We start from the raw sequence: 18,692 nt of genomic DNA, 5'->3' as shown, positions 1-18,692 counted from the left end.
AGTATGGCTGGTGGCTTTGTCATGCTGGAGGGTCATGTCAGGATGAGTCTGCAGGAAGGATACCACAAGTTGAACTCAGAAACTGAAAGCAGGTTCATCACAGTAGAGATGCATTCAAGTCATTTTCTAATAACTTTATAGATTGGACAAAATAAAATAAAATAAAATAAAAATTGTGGCACATCATTAACCCTGACCCATTTCTATGTTACTGTATACTTCCCTACAAAGCCAAATCTGCAGCAATTGTAAACCGAGTTAAATGGCTTTCAGATTTCCCTTCCCAATATGGCTGGCGAGTGGACTGACCTTTTTTGAAAGGGACTTTTGACAATGTGTAGTTACTGAATTTTCCTTGTGAGTGTGTGTGTGTGTGTATAAAACACCTATACTCTGAAATAAACCAATCTGAAAAATCGAAAATTGGAGAGCACAGCAAAGCAAACTTGCTGTATTTTTTTCTCAGAATACACTTTTTATAGTTCTGTTTAATCAAAAGCTACGTAAATATTTTGTTCTTAACACTTGACAGCCCCCTGCATCCAGAAAAATAAGATGCCACCTGCACCCAAGAACAGAAGAAGACTTTAGCCCCCCTGTTGCAGGGGCTAAAGGCCCTCATAAAACACATTGTGTGTCAGTTTCTACAAGCCAGATAAGACCCTTTCAATGAGCATTTATCTGGTTAATGAGGACCTGAATACGGCGCTGTTTGAGATGAAAGCTAGGACGGGATTTCATCGCTGCTTTAACTTCCAGGTCCATCATCAGAACAGCCACAATTAATATTTGCTTTTCTCTCTATGCTTTGCGACAGTTGTAATCTGTCACAATATTTGGAGTGTAGAAAATATTTAGCCTACATTTCTTGTCAAGCCTGTCATATTTGTAACTTTGTTCTCGTTTTGCAGTGGTCTTCAGATTTGTAACCATGGATGACAATTCTGTGACTCTTGATCAAAGGTTGGTTCCTACTCTTCACTCTCTCTTCCTTCATCTCTTTTATACCAACACAACTGGTAAAAGTAGGATTACTGGCAATGTTTATGTTTCTGAAATGTTTAATGGTGGTAAATGTTTCCTCAACAAAGAGGATATTGCAGCTTTCTCATGAATTAAACCCAGAAGCTCAACTAGGCATGTACACGCTGATGGCTTTTATTGGAGACCAGATTTTTAAATGGGCTTTTGAGGTGAAAAAGTATGGTAAGTCATTGTACGATGTACAGCAACATTTTAAAGATTGTTTTTCAGCAGGAGTTGAGTTTAGATTTTTCTAACCCAGTTTTACCCAAGTTTCACATCACTGTGAAAGTGCCGCAGACACAGTGTTGGCAAAAGGAACAACATCTATACTAAAAATACATTTCGTATAGGTTCTATAGATTCAGAAGGGGCAAACCTCTGATGTCATTGAGCCCAGCTGTTACCTGTTATTGTAAATTAATTAAGTCGCTGGCTAGATCTCTTCTTTAAATGACGCAGTTTCGCTTGTTCGGAGAAGGCAGTTTGTTGTTGATGTGTTTTAACAGTAAGTGAATTTAGCCGAGTGATTATTCGAATTACAAATTCAGTTGCATTAGTTGAGCAGACGAATAATTGGTGTTGCAGGTCCTTCTCATCATCTCATTGTGACGTTGAACGGGTTTGGTAAATTTCCTGTGGATGATTGACATTCATCATGGCTGTCAAGGAGATTTGTGTTTGGAAATGGCTCATTTTAGGCCTTTTCTTCTGTGTAAATGGCGCAACAGCAGGACCGTAAGTCATCTTAAAGGTTTAAATGTTTTTTGGAGAGTCTGGATTTATTCCAGTGAATCGGTTCGTTCGGCCATGTAAATGAACAATGAAGTGAGTCACTTGAACTGACGAGCTCGGGGTTTTAAACGGCAATAGAAGCGCTGTTATTTATGGTTTTGGTAACATGTATTTTACTAGTATATATTTTTTTTTTTTTGCCAGTTTTGTTGCCTGAATTGAGACATTTGGCTACGTGATGGCACAATGAAGCTTTCTGAAAGAACTGGGCTTGAGAGTTCGTTACTTGAAGCTTCTGTTCAATTAAAAAAAAAAAAAGCCTAATAACTAAAGTCTCCCTGTGCCGTTACATTTTGTTCTACAATTTTTATACAATATCTTCAAATGGTGCAAATATTTTGGCCTAGTAAGACTACTGCATTTCAATTTGATAACAAATTTCCATCAGAATTAATTTGAGGGAACAAAAGGGGGCACTATTGTATCCGTTTTTCTTTGTGTTCTTGGCTGGGAGTCTATGGCAGCCCAATAAACTGTTTGGAAAATGGATAACATTTAGCACACAGAGGTGGGCTTAAATGGCCCCCAGACAATCTGGGGCTTGGCACCACCCGCTCAAATGCACTTGTCTCTAGGCCAAACGGTTCAAAAGAGACTATTCTTTTTTTTTTTTTTTTTCTAATTACAGTGATTCAAATGGACTACTCGTATTAATGCGTCACCTTGTGCCTGCATCTTGGATTGGTTTTTGTTTCCTCTAACAACTGCTCATTTAAACTTTGCCTGATTTGCACAAAATGGCTCTAATCAAGACTGAGCCACACAGAATGAACAATTTCAAATTCTGATTTGACTTGAGAAGTTCTAAAACATTTAATGAGGTGGCCATGAAAAAATGCTACACTACAAATGTGGAAGTCTTAAATGGGGCTAAATTGAGAAATATCGTGTGTATGGGCTTCTGTTCACCTAAGCAATATTACTGTGCTTAATACTGTATGAATCAAAAGAACGATTTAAAACTCTTAGCCTATGTTGGAAGTGAATTCTTTGTGCACACTTTGCAATCTTGTGGAGTTTTTGCACTGCAGCCTCAACTTGTGTGGTTTTCATATTGTTTCTGAAACTTATCTCTCATTGTCTCCCAACAGATTTTTCATAGTAACGTTTCCTGTAGTGATTGAGTCCGGCTCTCAGCCCAAACTTTGTGTTAGTCTTTACAAGCCAAATGAGACCCTTTCAATGAGGATTTATCTGGTTAATGAGGACCTGAATACGGTGCTGTTTGAGATTAAAACTAAGATTGGATTTCATCACTGCCTTAACTTCCAGGTCCGTCATCAATGGCCACAACTAATATTTGCTTGTCTCTCGAGCTATGCTTTGTGACGGTTGTAATTACACCCCCCACCCCTTTATTTCTCTAAGGCTCCACTGGTTGTGGGAGAATCAGTGCAAAAAATAAAGACCATAATTCAGGGGAGGTCTTTTAACGTGGCTGAGGAGAGAAAAGTCCTTTTGAAAAGTTTCGGCAATTTGACGTTCATCCAAACGGATAAACCCATCTATAATCCAGGACAGACAGGTGAGCTGTGAATGATTGACGCTTCAATATTTGGAGTGTAGAAAATATTTAGCCTGCATTTCTTGTCAAGCCTGTCATATTTGTAACTTTGTTCTCATTTTGCAGTGTTCTTCAGAGTTGTAACCATGGATGACAATTTTGTGCCTCTTGATCAAATGGTTGGTTCTTACTTCTCTCTCTTATACCAACACACCACACATGCAATACTTCTGGAGCACATGTGTACAGAGTTGAATTGTGATGCTAAAATGTTTAATGGTGGTACTCTTCTTCTTTACAGTACAGTATGGTTGTGGTGGAGGTAAGGTTCACCTGTACATGGTTTGGACAAAACACTGTGCTTCTGATAAAATTTTGGGTGCTTTTATCAAGCATTTTGTTGAGCTTTTTCTGATTTTTAATAGGACAGTAAGAATAACAGGATTGGTCAGTGGACAAATGTTTCTTCCTCAAAGTGGATATTGCAGCTTTCTCATGAATTAAACCCAGAAGCTCAACTAGGCATGTACACGCTGATGGCTTTTATTGGAGACCAGATTTTTAAATGGCCTTTTGAGGTGAAAAAGTATGGTAAGTCATTGTACGATGTACAGCAACATTTTTATAGATTGTTTTTCAGCAGGAGTTGAGTTTAGATTTTTCTAACCCAGTTTTACCCAAGTTTGACATCACTGTGAAAGTGCCACAGACACAGAGTGTTGGTGAAGTTGAGCTTAAGATTGAGGTTTGTGGAAGGTAAGTTGACCCCCCGCCCCCCATTTGGAATGACTAGGCTAATTGTTTTAATTTGTTGCTTGTATAATTTCCCAGGTACACATATGAACAACCTGTTCCTGGTAAAGCATGGGTTCAGGTGTGCCGTAATCCTTTTCAGCTCAGAACAGAAATTGGGATGATTCCTCTGTGCTCTGATAAAACTGGTTTGGTGAGTCCCTACCCTTGATATTTAGGGGCCCAAGCACTGAAAGTGCTGGAACCTTATTGTGTTTGTACTGATCTTCATATTTCTAAAAGTGTCTTGGCGTCAGAGACCGTTGTAGAGATCCCCAAACTTGGCAGGATGGTCCCAAATCCAAACCCCCAACTTAAGCGTGCACACTCCCATCTGACTTGCCTGGTTAGCGCTATAGGCTTTTACATTGCAGAGATATTAGCAACAACCGTAAGGGCTATAACCTACTTTTTCAAACCCCTCCTAGGCTGTTTGCCTGTTCCCACAATTTTAATTTACATCTACAGACCCTCCTGACAAAGTTATCAAAAATTAGTCTCTAAACCCTTCAAAGTGTTCCCTTTACTCTGCTGTGTGTAGTGTCGTCATTTATGCGCACACTGACACATAATATCTAGCCTAAGCCATTCATTGAGAATCAGAAATGTACAAACGACCAATTTGCCAGATGTATTCCAATAGTTGGATGCACAACATTCTGATGACCTAATAGCCTGTGTTGGCTGTAGACCTTATTCACAGTAGTGGTATATTAGATTTTTGATGAGAATGAACAAGGCTGAGAGACTTGCAGTCTCTTCAACTGCATGCGTTGTATGAAGCCATATAAAGGTTTTAGATCGCATCTAATATTCACAACTCGAGGAGGGAATCAAGGCAAAAAAAAACACACAACCCATTGAATATACCAAGTCTGTCCCATGTTTTCATTTTGTCAAAAACAAGATGAAAAGCTACTGTGAACAAGGTCCATGTGTGCTTGGCCCCTGATTGCCACTTGCGGTGGCTATATTTTTGACTTCCCACTGTTCTTAGATGAATGAGACCGGTTGTGCCTCCATTATCTTCAGTACATCTGCCTTCCTGAGCTCCAGATTTGAGAGCTCTCTGCAAGATTCACTCCTAGTAAATGCAAGTGTAACTGAAGAAGGAACGGGTAAGCTTTTGACAAATTTCTAAAGTACAGTCTGCCTTGTATGTTGTATAGTGTCATGTATGGTTTTTAATGTTAACCAGCAGATCATGATTGTGTTCCAACTCTCTAGATATAGTCCAGACAAAATCTGAAACTATATTCTTAACGTATGAAATTGGAAGGGTCATATTTATGGAGATCCCTAATATCTTTACACGTGGATCAGTTCTAGAGGGAAAGGCAAGTACAAATTTCATACTAGCTCAGTGTATTGAATGGAAGTTTCTTAAATATTTAAATTCCAACTACACAGGTCAGAGTTACCAGTTTCAGTGGGATGCCAATTCCAGGCAAAGCTGTATATATCTTGGGACATTGGAGCTGGCCCCCAATAGAGCTCAAGAGCCTCAAAACGGACCGCAATGGACTGGCATCCTTCTCCATCAGTACTACCAGTTTTCCCAACAATGATGTTTTTCTGACGGTAGAATTTGAGTTTGTCTGTGTATTGAATTCTTGAAGTGGGGTGGTTTTTATTTTTTTAATAAGTGCTGATTGTTCTTTCAGGCTAGCGTTACTCCAGATAATGTTAATGGCTACAAAGAGGCATACTTCACTTCAGCAGAGAAAACTGTTCAGCTTTTTCAAAATTCTGCTTCCACTGCTCCAACAATGAGTACACTTACTATAGTGGAGCTGAAGCAACCATTGAAGTGTGGTGTGTCATTTCCAGTCACCTTAAAATATTCTTTTGTTGGAGAGACCTTTGACGGTGTCTACAGCACAGACATTGTCTACATGGTTTGTATAAAGACCACAGTCCTCGGAGTAGTTCTATTATTGGCTGTGCTGTTTGGTTATTGGCAATGTTGTCTTTGTCACAGGTCTTGTCCAAAGGAGTGATTGTTAAACATGGATACGAGACTATTCAAGTGACTGCTTCTAATGCAGTGTTGAGTGGCACGGTGTCTTTCATGCTCTCTGTAGGACCAAATCTCGCTCCAGTAGTGCAAATTCTGGCATACTGCGTTCTACCTAGTGAAAGTGTAGTTGCTGATGGCAAACATGTTGACACCGAAAACTGTTTAAGAACCCAGGTATGGTGGGTAAAGCTTGTTTGGGGTCTTTTGGCACCTTTACAGTATATCGCCATCCTCTAAAATGGAGCTTGCAGCAAGATCTGTCACTTAAACCCTGGTTTTGTTGCAGGTGTCTGTGCTGTTCTCCCCTGATAAAGCGGTTCCAGGAGAGAAGAACACCATAAAACTCTCTGCTGAACCTGGTTCGGTTTGTTGCCTTAGTGCTGTGGATCAGAGTGTATTAATTTTGGAGCCAGGGAGACGTTTGACTGCTGAAGCGGTGTGTGCTCTATATTCAATTACACTTACTGTTGTGGTCCCCTACCTTTTCTACACCATGGTAAAATGCACCTTCTCTTTAAATGACTTGTTTGCATTTCTGGGAACTAACTGGACTTGTCTCTAAATTTGTGATCCAATCCAGTGTGTTGTACAGAGTTTATGGTCTTTTGATTTGCATATCAGTTGTAAACGGTCTACACACTTCCATTGTGTAGTTGATGCTTCTGCCAAAAACATTGACAGCAACTGGAATGCCCACTTTGTATCCCAATCGTAGATCTTCAATTTGCTGCCAGTCCAGACACTCTCTGGTTACCCTTTTGACGTAGAGGATGAACCAGAATGTCCGCCTATTGTACCCTGGCTGCCTATTATACCTGTTCTTGCTTCTGCACGCCGGAGCATTTTGCCTATTCCAAGACCCCAGGGCAATACCCAGGCTTATTACACCTTAAAGGTAACCAAGTACTTGGCCAGTTTAATAGTATATTGAAAGCTTTCATTACTCATTTGGTGCCAGTAACCTTTACTTTCTAGTGTGCTTTAATTGTACTGTGTTTTTACTGTTTGACAGAATATGGGGCTGAAGATTGTAACCAATTTGGCTGCTCTAAAACCACAGTGCAACCTTGAGGAAGGTATGATTTAAGCACTAATAAAGCTAAATCGGCCACTGCCAGTTTGAAGTGTCACTGAGCCTTTTGAAGTGTAGACTGGATGTTTAGCTGCAGTCTAAGTTTTGGCCTTTTCATTGGCCTTTGGGATGTGTAAGAATCAATCCCATTTTGGGTGACTGTCACTGCCCCCCTCACCACAGGCAACGGTGTGGCTGCACTGCCTGTAGTTGTGCAACTGTCAACGTCTTTTAGTAGTTGCCATACAAGGGTGTAGATTTCTTTGACATTTGGGGGGTTGCAGTGTGAATTCTTTTCATCATGGTATAAATGTTGGGGGGGGGGGGGTGGCACACACACGTTAGCATCCATTGATCGTGCCTAGCTACGACTAATTTAAGTATGCATTATTACCATAGTCCAGGATAGAGGAAGCATTATGTATAGGCAGATTTTCAGTAGGTCGCTTGTGGTTTTACAGCTCAAATGCTAGGCTACACAAGTTTTTATTTTGACACTAAACCTCATCTGATGTGGCCCTGGAGTCTTTTGCGGTTTACTCATGACTGTCTATTGCAGTGAATCTGAATCCTTGTCCTGAGGTACCCCCAGAACTGCAATTTTTGGATGTCCGTTAACGCATTGCTTCAGCTGTTAAGTAGAGCCAGTCTCTATGGGAGACCCCCAAAATGTTGTGCAGAGGCACTCCAGGTCCACGATTGAGAACCACTGTTGCATGGCATCAAATGTGCATTTGGGTTTGCAAAAATGTATGTAGAAGGTTTTAATGGCTTGGCTTTTTGTTCCTTGCTTTTAGTGACGTTTCGTCCTGGTGTCATGGCAATTGCTGCTGCTGAACCACCAAGACGGACTGTAGGCTCAGCTAATTCACCTAAAGTGACCATACGGAAAGTGTTTCCACAGACGTGGCTATGGCAACTTAATGATGTGGGGTTAGTGAAGTGTCCTGTAACTTCAGTAATCTGTCTGCTGTTGATTGGTTTGGCTTGGTGCCTTCATTTTATCTCTTCTCCCCCTACAAAGGGCTTCTGGAACAGCTCTGGTTAATGTCAAGGTTCCTGACACCATTACCACTTGGGTGATGGAGGTTTTCTGCCTGTCCCCCAAAGGTCTGGGTCTGGCTCTCCCTGCTCAGCTGACTGTTTTCCAGCCCTTCTTCCTGGAGCTCTCTCTACCTTACTCGATCATCCGTGGTGAGAGCTTTGAGCTGAAGGCCACTGTCTTCAACTATTTGTCCAAGTGCATCATGGTGAGATCTCCAAGAAAATGTCTAATAATTTGACTTATTAATTTTTTTTTGTTCAAATATGAAACTCCATTTCCTTCCATGACAGGTCACAGCAACTCCAGCAGCTTCCTCAAACTACACTCTTCAAGCCAACTCTCCTCTATATTCCTCCTGTCTCTGTGCGAATGGGCGGAAGACCTTTAAATGGACACTTGTTCCCCTTGTTGTTGGTTTGTTTCAACTCCACTTGCATGAGGTGTTGTGTATGAGAAGTGGCATTTCTTTTAAATGTATTCTATTGCAGGAGTGCTGAATGTGACTATTAGCGCACAGGCCGTGAAGTCTCCAGCTCGGTGTGGCAATGAGCCTGTGACTGTGCCACAGAGAGGACGCATTGATGTAGTCACTCGAAGTCTACTTGTACAGGTCGGCACATTTAGTAAAGCTTCTGGAATGTCTTCAATATTTATCAACTTGTATTACATGTATGTATTTTCTTGTAGGCTGAAGGTGTTGAAAGGACAAAAACCTACAGTTGGTTGCTGTGTCCACAGGGTTTGTCTGCACCCCCACCTCCCCATTAATTGATTTGCCAATTTCCTGTTGCTGTCACTTTAGATTTTAAGGTTGCCTTGATCCTCCTGAGATGGGTCTCTAATTCTGTGTTTGATAGAAAGCAGTGTCTTGGAACAGGTGACTCTGACTGTACCTGCAAATGTAATAAGTGGATCCACCAGATGTTCGGTTTCAGTTGTTGGTAAAGTTTTTCAAAGAGCGGCTGTGTAACTGTTGGAATAAAGGACTTTCCACTGGATGCAGAGCTTTCAGGTTGACTTGCATCTCTCTTGTAGGGGACATATTGGGCCGTGCATTAAAGAATCTTGATGGACTGGTACAGCAGCCATCTGGCTGTGGAGAACAGAACGCTGCTATATTTTGTCCCATTATTTATGTTCTTGGCTACCTGGCGTCTATGGAACAGCTTACCACTGTCAGCAGAGAGACGGCCCTTAACTTCCTAAGGATTGGTAAGTGGAGTGTGATTGGAAGACCACCTTAAATTCAAATTCTGAGAATATTGTGGTTCCTGTAAGAACATCTGTTCGATTTTGGGGTTTATATAATTTCCCCATGTTAATTGTCAAACAAAACAGGATACCAGAGAGAACTGAACTACAAACATCCCGATGGTTCATACAGTGCATTCGGTACTGGACTAGGGAATACATGGTATGTAGAATCCTTTTGCAGATGCCTCTGGTAAATTTTAGGAAAACTAATTTCTTAAAATCCCTTCCAGGTTGACGTCATTTGTTCTGAGGTGTTTTGGCAAAGCACAGATGTACATATATATTGATCCAGATGTCATTCGTAATGCAACAAACTGGTTAGTAAGTAAACAAGGTCCAGATGGTTGTTTTGCGGAAGAAGGATTTCTTTACCACAACGAAATGAAGGTATGATTTTATTTTTGTCCAAGAATATCCAAGTCTGGTGATCAAGGAAATGAAATTGCTTCCCCAATGCGTTACAGGGTGGTGTAGATGATGATGTAACAATGACCGCTTACATTATGATAACTTTGCTTGAACTGCAAACTCCAGTCTCTGTAAGTACATCTGCAGGTATCAACTTGATAATGCATGCTTCTCTGCACATCATTTTTCGAATGCATTGTTTTGTTACAGGATCCAGTAGTTGACAGGGGTTTGTCCTGCTTGAGGCCGGTCATTGGGAATGTAATGAACACTTACACCACTGCTCTGCTTGCCTACACTTTCAGCCTTGCTGGAGAGACAAACACTCGACAGACTCTCTTAACAAAGTTGGACAGTGTTGCCATTACAAGTGGTAAGGAACACCTGTAATCTTGACCATTTTATAAGCTCCTCAAATGTTTTTTGTAAGCAAGGTGTTGTCATGCAGGAGGTCTTCACTGGTCTCAGATGGTGTCTGGCACCAAAACGACTGGTTCTTTGGCAGTGGAGATCAGCTCGTATGTGCTGCTAGCTGTTCTCACTGTAAATCCACTCTCTGCAGTAGACCTGGGCTATGCTAACCAGATTGTACACTGGCTTGTGCAGCAGCAGAATCCCTATGGCGGGTTCTCCTCCACACAGGTTTCTCGACCTATTTAATTTTAAAATGCTGTTTAATACTGTTGGTTGCCTGTGTTTTCTACATGTAATTGACACGTTCGAATGATCACAATGTGGTGTTAGGACACAGTGGTGGCCCTTCAGGCTCTGTCTGTGTACGCCAGAGTGTTCCACTCCAGTGGTTCCAGCACAGTGACTGTCTCGTCAGTGGCAGAAACTTACCAATTTGTTGTGAATAAGACTAACAAGCTACTGTATCAGGAGAAGCCACTGAAAAACATTCCAGGCAAATATACTATTGACGTGAAGGGCTCTGCTTGTGTGTCTGTGCAGGTCAGTACTGCATGTTGGCTTCTGTCATTTCTACTCATTCAGTGGCTAACTATTTATATATTAACATTTAATGAATACCCCCATACAGATCGCCTTGTTCTACAACATCCCAGCACCTGTTCAGAACACCAACTCATTGAGTGTTGAAGCTAAGGTCACTGGTGACTGCCTTGCAAAACTGATGCTGAGCTTCACTGTCAAGTAAGAACCAGTTTTAGACCTGCATTATAATGCCAGCTCATTATGATTTTGGTCTTATCAATTGGCAAATTTCTCCCTGTATTGCAAACTTGGGCTACTTGCAGTTTAAATTATGGATGGAAGACTTGGACTCTTAGGTTGCAGTGGACTACTTGCACTGAGCCTCATGACGTACTTCCTTTTAGAAATGGTGCGGCCCACTAGTTTCCGGTTGAATGTTTTAAATGCGCTGTAGTTGCCTAGTTCCCAAGACGGCGTGTGTGTGTGTGTGTGCTCTGCACCATGAGCATAGCAAATGTTAGTGTAATGTTCTTTCTTGCAGATACAGTGGGACACGAGCAAGTACCAACATGGTAATGGTGGATATTAAACTCCTATCGGGGTTCACAGCAGACCCCTCAACGGTTGGTTTGAATTGACTTAACCTTTTTAAGGCAAAGACGGTCACAGTCAACACTTACAGCAAGTTGTTAATGACTAATCTTAGACTTCCTCCTTTTAGTTTACCCCACCCAATTCATTTGTGCCAATCGTGGAGCGTGTTGATTATGACGATGATCATGTCCTAGTGTATTTGAGAGCGGTAAGAGTGGCACTTTTAAATGGCTGTGAATACATGTGGGTGTGTGCTCATGTTTGTCTATATCTTGCAGGTTCCGAAAGATATTCCCCTGAGCTTCAGTGTACAACTAACAAGAGCTTTCCAAGTGAAGAATGTCAGGCCAGCTGTGATCAAAGTCTATGACTACTATGAACCAAGTAGGCTATGGCTTGATCAAAGAACATGATTTCTATCAATGATTCCTTGTATACTGCATACCACTAAACTTGTCTAATCCTTTTTCTCTAAGGTAACCAGTCTGAGACTACTTACTCCTCCCCCTGTGCATGAGACTTCCAGTTGCTTTTGAATTCAATAAAATATTTATGAATTTGTGTTGTAGCACCATGTCTCTTGTTTTAAAGGCCAACAAGCATTCTCAAGCTGTCATATGTTGTACTTGGAGCTTTTAATTGGGTGGGGGGCGGGGGCACAATTCGGAGTTGACATCCGGCATATTGCATTTTATGTAATGGTTTAAGACCATTTGCTTAATCCGTGCAAGCAATCTATTAATGCTCCAATGCACTTCCATTTCTGTACTTGAAGGAATTAAGATGTCTGTTTGATAAAGCAGTGCAAGAATTAAGGCCAAAGAAAATCTACTTGGGTAGATTTTAATCTTGTTTGGCGTGTGGGTGTCACCTGACAAACCCACACAAAAGATTGAACATCTGAGTGTATGTAGACCACGTCATTATCTTAATTTTGTTACTTATCTGCATTGAACTAAGCCTCCCTTTCCTGTCAAACCATTGATTTCTACTGCAGAATTTGTTCTCCCCAATAATTTGCGCCTCAGCTACTGCTACAATTCCCTCATTGAATTGTGTAAACCAAATGGTAAAAATATTAATCTATACATTAAACAATAGTTTCTCCTTCATGTGCATTTAAGTTTAATAAGATCCCAAGTCTTTATGTATTTACTGCATATACATTAAAATTATTCTGTCCTTTAAACTTTCACACAAGAAACTGAAGATGACTTGTGAAACCAAGTAACCGTTCTCAAAGTCTTGCATCAAGGAAAGACCAGATGCAAGCCACCTGAAAACAAAGGACTAAAAATTGTTTTGTGCCAACTCCTTTTTGGTTCCCAGTCAAAAATGACCAGCCCACTCTCATACTGCATATGTTCAAGATGTTGCATTAGAACTTATCAATTTTAGTAGCCAAATAACTTTACATTTTTAAAAATGTAATTTCATTGATGGGATTAATTGAACAGAGCTTAAACTGGGCCAGTAGGTGGGTACTCCCTGCAGAAATAAAGTAAAATAACAACCACTAAATGGGAGTTTTAAAGCCTAGAATCTGGACTTTACAATGCATATAGCTGATCGTACCAATTATTAAATAATGCTTTTTAATTTGACAGAACTGTTTCATTCTCCATTTCCAAATTGTACATGGAAGAGTGTAGGCTACATGGAAAGACACTGCACAAAAGGGCACTTAATGCACGATGTGTGCTAGTAAGGAATCCTTTGTCTGAGGAACTTGCAAACATCCAAATCTGTGCTCATCTAAAGGATTAGGGTGGTCCTGAACAGTTAATAGTCATGTGTTTTGTAGTCTAATGAATCCATTCTTTTCCATTGGCTGGTCATTTTTGACCGGGAAGACAACAGGCATAACGAAGTAAAAGCCAATAAAATGTAAGGCAAATTTCAGCCCTTTGTAAAAACCTAAAATGACCAAGATATTCAAGATCTGAGAAATCTCCTGGCATTTTTAGGATGTTCAGCATTCAAAATTAACAAGTCATTGCAATACTTGAATACTGAATTGGTCTTCAATTTGTACATTACACTGAATTGTGCTCTGTCTTGTGTTGCTTGAATGTATTTACCCTTTACAATACACAGTGGCTATATGTGTTGATTCTTGTTAGCAAATGACTGAACATAGTGTGACAACGGAGAACCAAAGCATACAGTTTTAGATTTTAACACTTGTTTAACAATTACGCCATCCAGGACAGCCCGGAAGTGGTTGCCGATGACAACGGAGAACCAAAGCATACAGTTTTAGATTTTAACACTTGTTTAACAATTACGCCATCCAGGACAGCCCGGAAGTGGTGGCCGATGACCAACTTCAAATGCCCACATATCAAACAATCTGACTTTTGCCTTTACAAAATCAGGAAAATGAAACCTTTCCTGTCTCAATATGATACACCGCAATAGTAAACCATTGCAGCAGTGCGCCTGGTCTTCCATCAGCCAAAGAAGGCTCACGTCACACCACCGATTTCTCTCCCCTGGCTGACTGCATCAAATTCAAGACTTTGAGTCTGGCCTTCAGGACAGCCAAAGGAACAGCACCCTCTTCAAAATCAGTGTAATAGTTATGGATTTTGTTATTTTTTTATTTCTATTTTATATTCAAATTGCCATAATTAAGTTTCATTTATTTTTCTCTGTTAGTTTTAGTTTTCTCAGTGTTTTGTAGTTTCAGTTTAGTTAGTAAAGCTGAGCTTTTACTGGTATAATGTAAAAAGTCTAATATTTCAATTCTCAGGGCAGTTTTTTGCTACCTCTATCTTGTGGTATTTTCGTGTTTAATGTGAATTGTAAATGTTGCAAATTGTATAATATAGGGTGAATATGGTTAAAGTGACAACAGACATTTAAGCTTGATCCACATTGTATCCATATGAATTTCCTCAAATCATTATAAATCATTACTAAACTAATCTTTGGGGAGTAAATAATCAAAGGTATAGTTCACCCAAAAATGAAAATTCTCTCATCATTTACTCACTCTCATGCCATCCCAGATGTGTATGACTTTCTTCTGCTGAACACGAAGATTTTTAGAAGAATATTTCAGCTCTGTAGGTCCAGACAATGCAAGTCAATGGGGCCAAAACTTTAAAGCTCCAAAAAGCACATAAAGGCAGCATAAAAGTAATCCATAAGACTCCAGTGGTTTAATCCATGTCTTCAGTTGTGATATAATAGTTATGGGTGAGAAACAGTTCAATATTTAAGTCCTGTTTTACTGTAAATCTTGACATCAGCTGTAATAGTAAGTGTAATCGAACTTGAAATAATGATCAGACCTGTAGACTGCAATTGCAAGGTGTGCAATGAAAAAGGAGCAATATTTTGGTCTGTTTTCACCCAAAACAGATTAGATCACTTCAGAAGACATTGATTAAACCATATATGGATAACTTTTATGCTGCCTTGATGTGCTTTTTGGAGCATCAGATTTTTGGATTTACAGAGCTGAAATATTCTTCTAAAAATCTTCATTTGTGTTCAACAGACGAAAGAAAGTCATACACATCTGGAATGGCATGAGGGTGACTAAATGATGAGAGAATTTTCATTTTAGGGTCAACTATCCCTTTATCTTTTTGAGGTTTTAAATTGATGATTTTAATTTAGGATGTGTGGCAGAGCTCATTTCATGACCACAGTTAGGAAAAGCAATGGTAAAGAAAATGACAGAAATTTGAGGTAAATCTTGTTAAGGTTATAAAAAGGTAAACGTTAACTTAATGTTATGATGTGAAAGTGTATATGAAAATATACAAATTCACTCCAAATAGATGTAGATATTTTCTAGAGAATCATTTTCCCTCTGTCCCACTTTACCCGTACTGCTTAAAAAAAACAAACAAAAAATCCGGGATTTGGTCAAAAGAGGGTCTTCAAAGGTTCTAGGTCCGTGTAACTCTTTACAGTTCATTTTTCAGACCACAACAATCCAAACACAAAAATAGAAAAATGATTTGAAACTTTCATTATTCATTTTCCGGTCACTTCATGAATGGATAATTTAGTTTTTCCTCTCCTTTTCTTCAATTTTACTTTTTTCTAAATTGCCAATTAGGAAATTATTTTTTAAATAAGTTACATCACCAATATTCTATTTTGTGTGTGTGTGTGTGTGTCTTGCAAAATGCGTTGTGGGCTGTACCAAACCTATTGCACGCGTACGTGCCACCATTGGCACGCAGAGGGGGTGATTATATTGGAACAAGGGCAAGAGGGAGAGACACTAGAGTAGATAAACCATTCGCACGACCCACAGAGTGGCAAGCACATCTGTACACTTAGTGGGCCACACAAGCATAAAAGTTACGGCTTTGCGTCGTTCGATCCCCGCAGTTGAGTGGATGATTGGGGTTCGATTTCTCATCTTTTCTTATGTATTAAGGCATTTATAAGGAGCTCACAATTTACGAGGTCAATTTCTCCTTGAATGAAATTCATTTCCAACCGGAAGAAAACTGTGGCTCATAACTGGCCGAGTACCAGCTGCTATTGCTTTGAACAGCTCTGAATTTTGCGCTCCTCCTTCTACTCTGACTCGGAAACGAATTGCATTAATCAATTCTATTGGATCTATTCTTGTGCATTATTAAAAAATAAAAAATAAAATTTAACAAATGTATTCCCATTACATTAAATTAATTAATTACCAAACTGCCACTCGTAGCCTGTTTGGCCAGTCCAGCCAGCCGCCATTGCCTTAAAGAGTCCCGAATTTCACGCTTATCATTCCAAAATAAATCCATTCGTTTATTCTTATTGATCTATTCTTATATATTAACACCTTTACAAGAAGATTCATTTTCAGAATTCGGAGCTCTTCACTTGTCCAGCCTCCATGAAGCAGTTTTCTTCTCCTTAGTAGGAGAAATGAATTGGCAAGTAAGCTACAAAGATCTTAATACATAATACATTTTCAATAACCCTCAATTTAAAAGGAAATTCATAGCAATCCAGGAGATTACCACGTTTTTTGTGAGAATGCTTTTTAAATAGACTTGGAGAGAAAAAAATCTTCGGAGAGACAGGTGGACGGAATCATGTGATCCGTCACTCGCTATTGCCCATTGTCAATAATACCCCAATGCGTGCCATAGGTTTCCTTCTGAACGTCCATGCAAGTCTGTTCCTCCAAACTACACCCCCGTGATAATGGTATAGCCCACAGCAATTTGCAAGTCGCAAAAATTTAAAAAGAAAAAACTGGTGATAAGTAATTTATTTAAAAATTCATTTCTAAAGTCACAATTTATAAAAAAAGAAAAAATTTAAGAAAAGGAGAGGGAAAAGTCATCCATTCATGAAGTAGAGCCTAACTGTGCAACTTAATATCAGCTGGGTTAGTAAATTGATGGTCTATAAAAAGGCTTTTCGTTACCAAGGTGTCACACAAGAAACATCTCATGATGGGTAAAAGCAAAGAGCTCTCCCAAGACCTTTGCAACCTTATTGTTGCGAAACATATAGATAGAATCAGATACAGACGTATTTCAAAACTTCTGAATCTTCCAGTAAGCACCATTGGGGCCATTATCCGCAAGTGGAAGCAACATCACTCCGTCGTCAACCGGCCACGCACAGGAGTTCCTCGCAAGATTTATGACCAGGGAGTCAGAAGAATAGTTAGAAGAGTAGCCCAAGAGCCAAGCACCAAGTGGAAAGAGCTCCAGAAACACTTGGAGGCAGCAGGTACCATCGTCACAGAGAAAACAATAGGCAATGCACTCCACCGCCATGGCCTCTATGCACGCTCACCCTGCAAGACTCCGTTACTAAAGAAAAGGCATGTCAAAGCTCATTTAAAGTTTGCTACAACTCATTTGGACAAGCCTATGAAATACTGGGAGAGTGTAGTCTGGTGAGATGAGAGCAAAATTGAACTTTTTGGCTGTCATATTACACACTGTGTTTGGAGAAGAAATGGCACTGCACATCACCCTAAAAACACTATACCAACAGTGAAGTTTGGAGGTGGAAGCATCATGGTGTGGGGCTGTTTTTCACCGCATGGTACTTTACTGGCAGACTTCATATAATTGAAGGAACGACGAATGGAGCCCTCTACCGGGAGATTCTTGAGAAGAATCTGCTGCCATCCACCAGGATGATGAAGATGAGATGCTGGTGGACCTTCCAGCAGGACAACGATCCAAAGCATACAGCAAAGGAAACTCTCAATTGGTTTCAGAGAAAAAAATCAAGGTGTTAAAATGGCCCAGTCAATCACCTGATTTGAATCCAATTGAACATTTGTGGAAAGAGCTAAAGATCAAGGTTCACAAAAGGGCCCCCGGAATCTTCAAGATTTAAAGACAATATGTTTAGAAGAATGGGCCAAAATCACACCTGAATACTGCGGCCGATTAATTTCTTCATATAGGAAGCATCTTGAAGCTGTCATTACAAACAAGGGCTTCTCCACTGAGTATTAAATACATTTCAGTTAGCGTGTTCAATACTTTTTTCCTGTGTCGTTCCTCTTTATTACACATAACTTCATTTATGGACTTTAATGTTTGGATTTCTTTATATGTGTGGATTTCTTGAGTTAATACCAAAGTCTGGTGAAAATTGCATGTGAATAGCCTCATTAAAAATATATTTACTGAAAAAAATGTTGATGCGTTCAATAGTTATTCTCCGCTGTCAGAATGCGTTCCCCCATGCACAAACCTAAGCCCAATCCTACCCTACCATACCCTACCTACCCTAACTATAACCCCGTACCCTATCGGGGCTAGGGGGAAACTGATTCCGACGGGAATCACAATTCGATACAACACCTTCACCATGCGTTGTACCCAAGGGCGTATCACTCTTTAAAAAAATAATTCTTTAAAAAGGTGATTTTTGTCCCCCGCACTTTTCCAAGCTAATCCCATACCAAGTCCAAATGGTGGATTTGTATACAGGATTCTTTGCTTTTGTTGTTTGGGCTGATTGAACGACAATCACAGTTGAGTTTCATGAGTCAAAACAATGCTTAATTAATAGGCCATCAGTCAGACAGTCTAATCAACGCGGCTCAGTTCATTTCTACAAAGTTGCTTTCAACAATGCTCATTTATCCATGTTTTTTATCGACACTGATGTTGATCTAAATTAATAATCTAGAGATGAGGAACGTACAAATGAGAGTTATTTATCGGCATATCGTTCAGAATGCACTGCAGAAGAAAAACAAAAAACAAAGGACAATCCTTCTTTTAAGCACACATTGTTAGTGGAG

General features: G+C 39.9%; 1 protein-coding gene across 1 annotated transcript; it reads left to right on the top strand.

The window, feature by feature from the left end:
- Positions 1-1,681: 1,681 nt before the first annotated feature.
- On the top strand, positions 1,682-11,960 carry LOC127439456 (alpha-2-macroglobulin-like protein 1). Its single transcript, XM_051695668.1, has 34 exons — positions 1,682-1,761; positions 2,910-3,090; positions 3,187-3,343; positions 3,449-3,501; positions 3,624-3,644; positions 3,748-3,913; positions 3,994-4,078; positions 4,154-4,268; positions 5,112-5,232; positions 5,342-5,451; positions 5,525-5,695; positions 5,779-6,012; positions 6,096-6,308; positions 6,421-6,570; positions 6,850-7,029; positions 7,147-7,210; positions 8,004-8,139; positions 8,231-8,456; positions 8,542-8,665; positions 8,740-8,861; positions 8,939-8,990; positions 9,109-9,192; positions 9,287-9,463; positions 9,590-9,665; positions 9,736-9,892; positions 9,970-10,044; positions 10,124-10,286; positions 10,362-10,555; positions 10,658-10,867; positions 10,956-11,068; positions 11,391-11,485; positions 11,581-11,651; positions 11,722-11,827; positions 11,920-11,960. Exons 1-34 carry the CDS (start codon positions 1,682-1,684, stop codon positions 11,958-11,960), a joined length of 4,323 nt encoding a protein of 1,440 aa, XP_051551628.1.
- The last annotated feature ends 6,732 nt before the right edge of the window (positions 11,961-18,692 follow it).

The sequence above is a fragment of the Myxocyprinus asiaticus genome, unplaced genomic scaffold, assembly GCF_019703515.2.
Source record: "Myxocyprinus asiaticus isolate MX2 ecotype Aquarium Trade unplaced genomic scaffold, UBuf_Myxa_2 HiC_scaffold_53, whole genome shotgun sequence".
NCBI classification, from domain to species: Eukaryota; Metazoa; Chordata; class Actinopteri; order Cypriniformes; family Catostomidae; genus Myxocyprinus; species Myxocyprinus asiaticus.
The sequence above is the reverse complement of the archived record's forward strand: the minus strand, read 5'-3'. Positions and strand labels throughout refer to the sequence as shown.